The sequence below is a fragment of the Peromyscus eremicus genome, chromosome 6 (assembly GCF_949786415.1).
Source record: "Peromyscus eremicus chromosome 6, PerEre_H2_v1, whole genome shotgun sequence".
Taxonomy (NCBI): Eukaryota; Metazoa; Chordata; class Mammalia; order Rodentia; family Cricetidae; genus Peromyscus; species Peromyscus eremicus.
The window spans coordinates 82,735,453-82,748,796 of NC_081421.1; the positions used below are offsets into that span (position 1 = coordinate 82,735,453).

Sequence of the window (13,344 nt, forward strand, 5' to 3'; positions counted from 1 at the left end):
CCCCTCTCTTTCTCCTGAGCCCCCCTCTCCCTCCTGAGCCCCCCTCTCTCTCCTGAGCCCCCTCTCCTTCCTGAGCTTCTCCCTCCCTCCTGGAGGGAATGTTTCAACTAGGAGAAATCAGCCACATAACAGGTCTAGATGGAGCATATTTACCACTGAGATGATGGTAGTATAGGTAGCAGAATCAAAGATGGCAATGGACAGTGGTTGTTATTTTTTAGATATTTTCAACTTTAAAACTACACACAGGAAGCAGAATAATTAAGACTTCATTATATCATAATAAGTAATATATGCTGAGTATTTTATATGCGCTTACCACTTTAAGTGTTTTATTTCACATTAAATGTGAGGTTGTTAACCATTTCTCATTTCCATTTGTCCTGTAACAAAACTTTTCCCCAAATTCCTATATGGAAGATACTATTGTCATTGATTTTTTTATATTTTTATTTTATAATTAATTTAATTTTACATATCAGCCACGGATTCCCCTGTCTTCCCTCCTCCCACCCCCAGCCTTCTCCCCTCCCAATCCACCCCCTATTCCCACCTCCTCCAAGGCAAGGTCTCCCCTGGGGATTCAGCCCAGCCTGGTAGATTCAGTTGAGGCAGGTCCAGTCCCCTTCTCCCTACACCAAGGCTGAGCAAAATGTCTCAGCATAGGCCCTAGGTTCCAAAAAGCCAGCTCATGCACCAAGGACAGGTCCCGGTCCCACTGCCTGGGGGCCTCCTAAATAGTTCAAGCTAATCAACTGTCTCACTTATCCAGAGGGCCTGGTCCAGTTCCGTGGGGGCTCCTCAGCTATTGGGTCACAGTTCATGTGTTTCCACTAGTTTGTCCCTGTGCTTTTTCCAATCATGGTCTCGATATCTCTTGCTCGACTCCTGGAGCTCCGCCTGGGGGTAATGGAGGGCAAGGGTCGGGGGTGGAGGGAAAGAGAGCTTAGGGGAGCGGGAGGTCCCAGCTGGATCAGGAACAGAATGGGAGAACAAAGAAAGAGATACCATGATAAATGAAGACCCCATGGGAATAGGAAGAAGCAAAGTGCTAGAGAGGCCCCCAGAAATCCACAAAGATACCTCCACAATAGACTACTGGCAATGGTCGAGAGACAGCCCGAGCTGACCTACTCTGGTGATCGGATGGCCGAACACCCTAACCGTCATGACAGAACTCTCATCTAGTGACTGATGGAAGCGGATGCAAAGATCTACTGTCATTGTTTTTATTAAGGAAGAAAATGGTGAAGGCTGTGACACCAGTTTGCTGCAGCCCCAAGACTCTAAGTGGTACCCCTTGTTCATCGCTATCTTGCCCCTCAAATTACAAAACCTGAGCATTGCACTGGGTTGTATGTGTTTCCCTGGATTTGTGTTTGACTTTTCTGAAAATGAATGAACCTCTTTTCCCTGATATTTGTCTGTGCTCCCAGATATGATGTTATTTGAATGTATATATGAATGTAGTATCTTGAGGCTCTGTAGCACTACTTCAGTTTGCAAATGTGGGTAGCACCTAAGTATCTAATATGTATGATGTATACGTATATTTTTTTCTGATTCCTTTGTGGTATAGCCAATTTGTAGAAAGTGTATGGAATTGTCCCCAAGCCTCTCGCTGGCTCACAGCACACACATTTGCCTCCTTGTCATTATCCACAGTCTCCACTGCACTCTTCTTGGCTTTGGCCCTGAGCTTGCCAAAGAAATTCAATCAAATTGGCAGTCTTTGATACATTTGAACATCTCTGACAACAATTTCCAAATTTTTGTTTCTGTGGGATTTAAAACCCTGTTAATGACAGAAGTGAAATTTTCTTCCATACAACTAGATTTTATAGTTAAAAGGTTAATAGTTTTAGAGATAAATACTAATGTTTCCAACCAGATGGATTTTATTAGATAAGCCAGGCAGGTATATGAGAACTGTCGAGACACAAGAGGGTGGGCAGGTTTATACAAAGTTCTTCTTTTTAAAGTGTACTCTTGCTAGTATGCAAAATTCTGTTGAAAATATAACCAGTTAGAATAACATCAAGATGCCGAGACAAAGGAAACACCTTAGATATAGGAATTAACAAAGACATTTCAGAGTAAAAATTCTAAATTACATTTTCTTCCCTTGAGCAATCTAGACAGTTCATTCAAGTAGATAGTTTCATGTGAAATGTCTTCAACTTGGGAACAATTATAAACTACTCAAGTAACTTTGAATTTTAGGAATATGAGACTCAACAGCATTTGTTTATATTATCTGTTAATTATTTCCATCTTTAAAGTAGGTTTATCCTGTCAAGTAAATATTGTGTCTATAGACCATGAAATAAAATAGAAAATCAACAAGACTCCTTTCAATAGCCCATGTTTTATGCATGAAATGTATGAAATGCTGGGATGGAGTCTGAAGTTGAAGATAGGGAAGCTTCTTGAAAGTCTGAATGTGATAGATGCCAAGGCCCCTATGGCTTTTTCCCAGTGTCAAATAACCTGCATTTTTACACTGCCAAGAGACAATGTTGTTAGGTGTATTACATGGGGAAACAGAACCACACAGGGCTTTGACTTGGAAGGGCCAGGCCTAACAGAGACTGGGAGATGGCACTCTGAAAACCACTTAGATTAAGGAAAGTCTTTATATCAAAGGTGAGAAACCCCGTTTTCTTCATATAGCTTAGATCTGGCATGGAGCAGTTCCTCTCATACTGTACCCTTTCCTTAAATGCAGAAATGAGTTTAGAGAACTCTAAAGAAACTGAATAAACTGAAAAAAAATCCAAACCCCTAACATTTGGACATTTCCCAGCCCAATTATCAGATTTTTGCCAAATTAGCAGACTTCTGCACAGTGGTGTACTTTTGGACCTGCACACATAGGACCCTCACTCGTCCCTGAATTCAGCTTCCTTATATATGAACAAACAAAAAAGTGAAACCAGACATTTGAGGAAAACTTTGAAGTAAGTACATAACAAATGTTTTGTAAGAGGAATGATATGAAAATGGGAAAGCTTTTTTTCCCTATTTTTATTAAGAAATTTTTTATTCATTTTTTCATACCAATCATAGATGCCCCTCTCTTCCCTCCTTCTACTCCCTCAGCCTCCCCTGCCCCTTAACTCCTCCAAAAAGGTAAGGCCTTTTGTGGGGAGTCAGCAGAGCCTGGTACATTCAGTTGAGGCAGGTCCAAGCCCCTCTCCCTGCATCAAGGCTGTACAAGATATTCCATCATAGGTAAAATGGAAATGCTTTCAGCAATTAAGAAGATTAGGAGCTTGGGAAAATGTTGAAAAAATTTTCAAAAATATCAAAGAAAGAGATAAGATGGGAGAAATGTTTTAAAATTAAATAGTTGACATGAATTCTTGCTAGTATTCGACTTATAAGAACGTCCTAAAGAAGAATAAATGCCTAAGGGAATCAATTACTAAAGAAATAATACAAAATTTTCCAGAGTTAAATGCCATGTCTACAATTTAGAGATGCTGCTGAATCCATAAGAAAGTACATTATCATTAAAATTTTCTAATACAGAAAATACAGAATTCAAAAGTTTCCAAGAGAAAAAAATATCAGGTTACATCCAATGAGTCAGAAATTAGAATGAAATCAATTGGAAGTTAATAATGATATAATGCCATTTAATATTTAAGAGGTAAAATCCTTTCTCACTTGGAATTCTATCCCAACCAAAGTATAAATTCAGTGTTGGGTAAAATGAAGTGTTTTGTAAGTGTTGGGCTTCAAAGTATTGCATCCCATACTCTATTCATGGGAAACTTAATGATGAATTTTTACTCGAAGGCAAAGAAAAATGCAGAATCCAGGAAGGGGGCAGCAGGCCTAGCGGACAGGAAGAATCAATTAGTTTAAGTGAGTTGGGGACTCAGAAGCCATTGGATTAAGAGTGAGAACTTTGCAAGTAGAATATATAACATTAAACATGTATTGTTAGGGAGTTTTTTAGAGAATTTGGAAAGAAAACAGCCTAAAAAACAAAAAAAAGTTTGTGTTTACTTTTTACAAGTCAAATATTTTTTAACTACTACCCTGCTCAAAATGGGCCTGATGATGACTTGGCTTCACAGAAGTTATAGAAAGACAATAATCTGTCACAGAGTATGTCTGAAGAAAAGTGGCTTTCCTTCCTTATGCTCAGAGTTATAAGTTAATGAATTGTAATAAAAATACAATTGTTTAAAATATCTATGTAGAAATAAGGAAAAACAGGTTAAATATTTGACCCAAGACTTGGAGTAGAAAGCTCATATGATGGATTACTGCTTTTCATTGTAGTGTAGATTACCTTTTTAAACTATATTTTAATTATATTTACACCAATTTTGTGTATATATGTATATATACATTCATACACACACATATATATGTTATATATATATATATCATATATATTTTTTGTGGTGATGGCAAGGACAATAGGAATACTGTACTCAGAATGCTGAAGTGAGGGTTACATATGCAGGACAATTCTTTAGATGGATAGACAGGATGATTCTCTAAACCTGGATGACAAGATCAATTGTGTTGATAGAAATGTGTGTCCATGTAAGAGCATGGTCTATGAGGGACCTTATAGGCAGAAGGAAACTGAAAATCCCTAGATACAGAAGGCTGGAGAGTAGAGATGCTGAGGTTGGAAGAAATAAGGCTGATGAGGTAAGCATGAAGCAGACTCTACTAAATCCTAATAGGTCATAGGTTATCATAACTGCCTTTTAAAAACGGTGCCATTGGTACAAAATGCCAGTAATTCCCATTTATAATTGGCGCAAGATTGCCTGCACCCAGCTCCACAAACTTTGCTTAAATGTCTTCTGTATACATATTAAATAAATGGTGTAGATTAAAGGCTGGGTTTATGCTGAGTTTATGATTCGATATGTGAGTCAGTTTTCTGGGATATTAATTCATGAATAGCTTGAAAAGAGCCAATCCAAAGGTAGTTCCCTTTTAATTTCAGTTGTTCTGGATCTTTGATATTCCTTACCACTATGTGGTATGCTTAAATTTGATGCAAAGAATCATACAAGAATAATTTCACCCAGAGTTTAGGTATTTTACTATGATGGTTATTGTTTTGATGGAATTCAGCTGTGCTTAAGGCCCATATAGTCTAGAGAAACTTGAACTCTGGTTTTGAAAAAGTATCCGCTTTTGAAAAGAATTCCTTCATTACTTCCTGTTTCTCTAGAAATTTGTCAAAATTATGAACTAAGATAATTAATCTCACATCCAAATAGTATTTATTTTAAAATAGTTTAAATTATACCAGAGTCTTTTTAAAAAGATCCTCAAAAGATATTTGAAAGTATACGTAGGAAAGGTGAAGTTGTGTGTTTGTGTTTGTGTGTGTGTGTGTGTATGTGTGTGTGTGTGTGTCTGTCTGTCTGTCTGTCTGTGTATTATGCAGGGCCATGCCTCCCATAGTCTTCTTCCTATGTGTTCCTAAACTTCTCACAGCTGTCCTAAACAGTCTTTCTGGTCTAGTATCTTCTGATTCTTCTCTTTGTCTTTGTCTCTTGTGTTTATTTGATATTTACTGGTGCTCACTGGTTTTTAGGCACTGTTTATTTTGCTGATGTAACATTGTACCACATTTGTGTTTAGACATATTAAAGAGATTTTCTGAATTATTATTTAAAGCAATGTAGTTAGCATACAAGTAAAACCATGACAGATAATTATACTTAGCCTCTCTTTTCAGATACATTTATTCAATTTTTTTGTCTTCCTGTTTTTTGCCAGGTATGCTGGACCAATGGAAAGATTGCAGGCAGAAACTGAACTTATTAACAGGGTGAATAGTACTTACCTTGTGAGGCTCAGGACCAAGGAGTCTGGAGAATATGCAATTAGCATTAAGTAAGTAGGACACGTGCTTTTGTAGAAATAGATTTCCTGTGTTCATAACTGTGTAGGTCATGTGACACATCTAACACTGAAGTTGAAAACCAAGGTTCTAATTACAGCAGAAATAATGCAATTATCCAGACAGTTCATTAATACTGGAAAATATCTGTAAGGAAAATAGTAATGGGTGTTATAGGCTGTTAATTGGCATAATGGATTTCTTTCATAACATTACATTTTGTTTATTTGATATGTGTGTATTTCTAGTAAATTCTAAGAATACAAATTACTAGATTTTGTCCTTTTTTGTACTCTCAAACTGAACTTACTAAGTAAATTAAGCACAATGATTAGTCACATCCAAATCTTCTCTCACTTCAATATTGGTTATATCTTCAACCCACCTAGTAAATACATTTTGTTAATTAGCTGTCACCATTGTATTGGCATAAGTATATATTTTGTCTTCAGAATTAATTCCTATAATGTTATTGGGGCATGCCCTCTGGTAATTATTGATTTCTACTGATTAAAAACACATTTATATTCATAAGTTATTCATTGCCCACAGGTACAATAATGAAGCAAAACACATCAAGATTTTAACAAGAGATGGCTTTTTTCACATTGCAGAAAATAGAAAATTTAAAAGCTTAATGGTAAATATTGATTATTTCTTTTCAATCTATAATTCCCATTTTCTACTGGTAAGTTAGTTTAACTCTATAATTTCTTAGCAATGGTACCCATTGAAAATTATTTAAAGAGAATAATAGTGTAGGCCTTAGCAAAATCCTAATTTTCCAGGTTGAAGAATTCCAATGAAGTTTTACACTGCTCAAATACTATTGCTCATTGTAAATGAGGTTTGTAAGTTTGAGATAATATTTTAGAGTCTATACTACTCATGATTCTTAAAGCAATGGCCAACTCAATTATAACTTTCAGTTGTTTGTATGGGTGTTTGAGTGTGTTGTCTCAATGGCAAATGACATCTTTACTATGTGATTCCTCTTCTTTTGTCCTCTGTCTCTTCACTAAGCTATTTTGTGTCATTATAAATTATGGGACAGAAAAGTGTTTATTAATAAATACCTCTGACATTTAGGTATATTTCATACAAAATTTAATATAAAGTCAATTTGAAATTTGTTTATATTTTCTGCTATTATAAATTGTCTGTGTAATGATAGTTCTCATTCATTACATTAGACAAGCATTAGTAGTAATTTTATATTTTTGCTGCATACAACAGTTGATATCGCAGAGAAATTTATTTTGATTAGAATGCATTTATTAATTCTGTCAATTTATAAAAATCTTGATAATTTTATTAATAGTTATGGTGTGTATATGTCATACAGACCATACATGCATATTATATACACACTATCAACAGTAAAGAAATTTTATTTTCTTAGAAGAGGCTACAAATCTATTTTTTTCCCACTTAGGTAGTTTCTTGAACTAATAAAGAATTTAGATATATGACACAAGATACATTTGTAGCTGCTAAAATCTTTGATTAGTTTGAGAGGGAAGATTCATTGATGTAGCTATCAGTCAAATGATATATACTACATCTTTCTGGAAAATAACAGAAATCACTTAGGAATACAAATGAGTTAAAATTGAGTATAAGAAGGCTTACAAGCTCAGCCAGCTTGAATGCCTTATCTCAAAACCATTTCAAGATAGAGATCTGTGCCTTAAAGAAATCAAAACATCTTGAGCTGAGAGAGCAGGAAATAGGAGGAAATCTATAGACATAAATGGCACATTTGAAATTTAAAAGCAAAGGACAGGCAGCATGGACATGTCTTGAAAAAAATGGAAACTCTTGTCAAATCGGTAACCAAGATCCAGGCATCCTCGCTGCTGGAAGTAACTTACATGTCTTGCACCCATCAGGCTGTGAGAGAGAGCAGAGAGTGAGCTTGACCAGAGGAGGTTCTTTATATAATAAAAACCTAGAAATGATGTAGCAAGTGGGTGTACAGATGATGAATGACAGGCACAGCTCCGGCATGATGAAAGCGTGTACGGGCACTCCACATCTCTGCAAGACATGCCTGCAGAACTTCTTTAGGTGATAATGAGGCTTCTTCACAGTGTTACAGTTTATATGACACTTGAAAAAATGCTGCAGGGCCAATGATAACTGCTAGCCCTCCAGACATTGAAGGTAGCGAAGGGAACTCTCATCAGAGAAGACACACAGGAAGGATGAAAGGAATGGCCATTGGAAGGGGTCAGTCAGTTGAGATTTGTGTCGCCTGGTTCAGCCCAAGGAAGTCCTTTAGCAGGGAATGTTGGGGATGATAAACGCTAGTGGCACCATCATGAGCTGTAGATCTTCTAAAGCCATGATTATACCAAAGTGAATAGACATTCCATTTTAAATAATTTGTAGCAGAGACCATTAAAATTTATTCACTGGTCCCCAGGAAAGGGAAGTAAAGATACATGTCCCAGAGTTCAAATAAGTATCACAAAATCTGTGTATCACTCACAAATGTCACTGTTAGGGATGCATACACTTGCCTATGTTATTTTCTTTCTTTCTTTCTCTCTCTCTCTCTCTCTCTCTCTCTCTCTCTCTCTCTCTCTCTCTCTCTCTTCTCTCTCTTTTTCTTTCTTTTCTTCCACACCTGGAAATCTTTTCAGGAAAGCTCAGACTATAATGGTTCAAAAGAGGTAATTGAGAATTACCACAGAAACTAAAAAGAAAAGAAACAAGCTTAAGGATATTTGTATAAAAAAGAAAGAAAGACATGAAAGAGAAAAACCTTCTGTTATAAGCAAAGGCCTTTTGCCAGGTTTAGCAAATAACTACCAGTTGCTGAAGAAGCTGCTGAGCTAGTTGACGTTAGCACTACTTTTTGTTCATATGTTGAATAAATTTATTTTGAATCTTTATTTTTAATTTTTAGAATTGTGTATTCAATAAATTCAATAAGCAGATAATCAGTGATATTTAGGTATTATATATATTTTTAGATTAAATGTTTTACTTTTCCAAAAGACAGACTTGGATTCTCATAAAACAATTTAATAGAGCAAGGCACAATGTTTAAGGTAGAACTCACAAAGAAGGGCATGTAACCTTATTTTGAATCTTAAAAGACTCAGTCATGGTAGTTTTAAGACAGTTCAAAATAAAATGACTCAACTGATCTAAAATAGCTTACAAAATAGGACATGCATGTGTGCTAGAGAACTTAAGATAGAGGTATGCTATAGACCTAAGCTGGGAAATGCTAAGTGGATACTTGCCAAGAAGCAGTATTTCATATGATGGTAACAGATTCTTTCAGAAGATGGAAGAGGTTCTAAGATGTAGGGGGTGTCTTAAAAAAAAAGGTCATACAGTCTGTAGCAGACACAGTTTATTGTGTTGTATTACATTGCACAGTTCCCATTGCTGTAAGTATTGGTGTGTGGATTTCAGCCATTCCCCAGGAGTAATTCAGTATCTCAATATCTGTGTTACATTATGTTCTTCTGCATATGAACCACAGTATAGTGCAGAATAAAATATTTATCAGAAAGAATATGAAACACAAGCAGACTTGAAAGCTTATTTTAAATTAGCTGATGTCTCATAGAGAGGGCTGTGTTTGGTGCTCGGGACCAGAGCTTCTTCCCTTGGGTTTCAATAGCCTGGTTAATCAAACTCTTTGTTTTTTCTTCGTCATTAAGTTTCAATCCTAAATGACTTTCAGATTCCAGATTACAAGGCATTAATTTTGTTCTGATTTTCAATTATGCCAGAGAAGCTATGTCCAAATGCTGCTTGTAAGCCATCTCTACTGCCGAATTTCCTTGGTAATTGGAATGGCTGGCCCACACTCATTATTTCTGAGTTGGATTGTTGACACCACTGTGTCAGCTGTGATAAGGGAAGCTTAGAGATTTCTTTTGTTTAGAATCATCTTATTTGCTTGTTGTACCTGAAGGTCAATGACTGCTAAAGCAGGGGTGGATTAGACTAAACTACAGAGAGCAGAAAGCCAGGAATTGGAAAAGATCCACGGTGGCACTCCTTAACTCTACTCAGGAGCGTCTTAGGGAGATTTACCTGCTTAAGACTGTAAAAATGTAACTAAAATACCGTCCACGCTTGGCCAGATATTAAAGACTGTTTGCAGTTTACTAAACTGCCTGACCCAGGTTCTTTTTTTTTTTTTTTTTTTTTTTTTTTGGTTTTTCGAGACAGGGTTTCTCTGTGTAGTTTTGCACCTTTCCTGGAACTCACTTGGTAGCCCAGGCTGGCCTCGAACTCACAGAGATCCGCCTGGCTCTGCCTCCTGAGTGCTGGGATTAAAGGCGTGTGCCACCACCGCCCGGCTTGACCCAGGTTCTTAGACAAGCCTTTTTCTTTTCTTTTTTTCTTCTGTAAAAATATTAAATGACTGAAAAATCCTTTTATTCAGTTCAATAATTCAATAGTTTATAGCCCACTTCTCATTAATCTTAATTAATAATGATTTATAACAAAATTTATAAAATTTATATTCTCTCTCATAAAGTTAAATTGAAGTTCAAAGCTATTGAACTACATGATTCATTTCAGATTTGTATTTATATTGTCAAGCAAACAGCACATCTTAATTGAAATGTAAAGACAAGGGGAACAGCTCCTTGGTATCACTGTTATCAGTGATGCCATATGCAAACACGTAGTTTTCCTTAAGTCTTTTATTTCATTATCTAAAAGAGACTGATTATATTTCACTAAGCACATTTTAACCTCTGAGCTGTGCTTGCCAAACCATGTCAAAAATCAGTATAATGCAAATGCCATATTCTCATATTGGTAGCCATTTCTAAGATCCAACATTCTATTTGGTGTTTTGTTTCTTTTACCCTTTGTTTTTAATGGTTAGTCAAATTCTACATCCCTTTGTTTCATCAAGCACTCCCATTCTCTGGATACATAGGAGAATACATATATACCTATATACATACGTACACACACGTACATACATACATACAAGCGTACATACATACATACACTCACATAGACACACTTTTAAGTTATAGAATTAATGTATGCAAAGACCATAGCATCTTAAGTTTAAGAAAACAGAATTGGTGGTACGTCATAGCAAATATGGCTTTCATCTGCTTCCCTTTTCTGTACTTACATTTGCTCTTTATTAATAACTTGATGCGACTGAAAGGACTCACTCTGGACAGATGTAAGTAATGTAGTAAATGAAGATAATAAATAAAAAAGAAAAGGACACGACTGCTCCTACGTGTGGTGGGGGGTAAAGTTTATTGTAGATAAAAAGGAGAGCAGAGCTAGAGGCAGAAACGTCTGGGAGAGTTCAGAGTGGACACAGGCCTGAGCTATGTGAGGAGGAGAGAGAGTGGAGATGGAGAGCCAGACCAAGAGGCCAGGAGGGTGAAGGGTAGACCAAAAATGGGCAAGTAACCAAAATGGCTGGATTATATAGGGAAGGGCAGCCTAGCCCCTGGTCTGGAGAGGTTTAGGATAGGGAGCGGGGTGTAGCAGGCCGGGATGCAGGGAGAACCGGGTGACCAGTGTCCACTTTGATATGTTAATGGGCACCTCAGCCATTTGTCCCAGGTTTGAAACTTAACATATGGACTGCACACAAGTTGGTTAACTTTACCAAGTTCCTTGCATCCATGGTTTGAAGCTCATCTCATGAGGTTCTTAGGTTAAGGTGCAAGAAGCCACATAAGGGCTTGTTACATGGAATAATGGTAGTGATTACTCATATGTACCAGGCATGATCTGTGACCTGTGTGAAATGTTTTATGGCTCTCATTTTCCAGGTGTGGGAAGTGAAAAAAAAAGAATCTTCATCTGCTTTATCCAGTGATTTAGATGTATCACTGCTTCCAATTTGTTAATGTAACCATGGTGTGTGTGTGTGTGTGTGTGTGTGTGTGTGTGTGTGTGTGTGTGTTTGAAGTCTTGTAACCCTTCACTTTCCCTTCTAGGGTAAGAACTCCTAGAGAGTGGGAATCTTGTCTTCAGCATTTTTCTGACCCCTGGCACTCCCAGCACAGTGCAGTGCACAGCACATCTTACAAAGCAGACGAGAATAAATCATTGATGATTCTCTTTTTTTTTTTTTTCAAGTTTTGAGTGGGTTCTGGCCTGATTGATTTCTTTTAGGAAATTTGAACTTAACCACGGAGTAGATGTGTTGGATCAATTGACAGTGTAATTTTTTCAAATAATGAATTGCTTCTCCAGTCTTTTTTAGGGTGCTATAACAGAAGCACTGAATAATTTATTTAAAGTAATTCATTTTTATTTTCATTTCAACTATTTATCAGCTACTTTATATCTGCCACATTCAGCTACTGATAGTATTTTCATTATGAAATTGTTATTATTTCAGTTCGTAGTAGAGTGATTCAGATTTGTGTAGAATCTGAAGCCTAGATTTTTCTGAAGATTTAGATTGAAATATGGTAGAAGTTTATATTAGGCCTTGAGCTGTTTAAGACAAATTATTTCTACACAACAATTAGAAAGAAGCCCCTGTTGCCCTCTGTCAATACTGGGAGACACTGAGAGCTGAGACTCACATTGACCCCTCATCAGCTTAAACCAGGCATGATACCGAACAGTGTCCAGTGCTTTGTCAACGTTTCTCTTAACTGTGGAAAAGTACATGTAGTATTAAGTTTGTTTTTCTGATAAGTTGAAAGAAAATGGGGGGAAGTAGAAATTGCTATCTAGTCAGGCAAACAGCTGTTCTTTTCATTTTTCTTCAGAAAGACACGTCTCTCACTAATAACAACAATAATTGCTACTCTGAGATTGAGGTTTAGCATGGCTTCTTTTCAGTACCACATCTGACTGAAGATAAACATGATACTTTGCATGCCTGAAGAATAATATAGGGTAACCATCGTGGATAAATGTCTCCAGTAAACTGGATAGTTGTCTGGGTGGGAGACAGATCCATTCAGATAGCAGGCAGAGCTCTCGTTTACACTTTCATAGATTTGGAAATGTTAAATGTTAAAATGATCATCCTTGTATTCTATATAATTATGGATTAAGGAGTTTATATGAGAATAAAAGTATCAAAACCTCTCTTTAATTGGCTCTCTTAAAGGAACTTGTGGAGTACTACAAGCACCATTCTCTTAAAGAAGGGTTCAGGACCTTAGATACGACGCTACAGTTTCCATACAAGGAGCCAGAACATTCAGCCGGACAGAGGGGTAATAGAGCAGGCAACAGCTGTGAGTATTGTAATTGAGAATACATTTTTTTCTTTCAATTTTTGGTCACTTAAGGGCATGAAAGCAAAATAACATTAAACATCCTCTTTCTGAACTTTGAAATATAGCCAATTAATATGCTAATGCAATGAACAGACACCTTTTTTTTTTTCTGGAGCTAAGCAAAGTTATAAGGACCGAGAGATTCGTGAATGTGTCGAGTTATCGGGTTTTGTGCCAAATTAAAAATTA

At 36.6% G+C, this 13,344-nt stretch overlaps 1 protein-coding gene across 2 annotated transcripts in view; it reads left to right on the top strand.

Moving 5' to 3' along the window:
* Vav3 (vav guanine nucleotide exchange factor 3) overlaps positions 1-13,344 on the top strand; it is a 341,908-nt gene that overhangs the window by 304,095 nt on the left and 24,469 nt on the right. For both annotated transcript variants that reach the window (XM_059266122.1, XM_059266121.1), the window contains exons 23-25: positions 5,767-5,883; positions 6,443-6,530; positions 12,984-13,113. In XM_059266122.1, the coding sequence (XP_059122105.1) occupies positions 5,767-5,883; positions 6,443-6,530; positions 12,984-13,113 (335 nt within the window). The remainder of the gene's footprint in view (positions 1-5,766; positions 5,884-6,442; positions 6,531-12,983; positions 13,114-13,344) is intronic.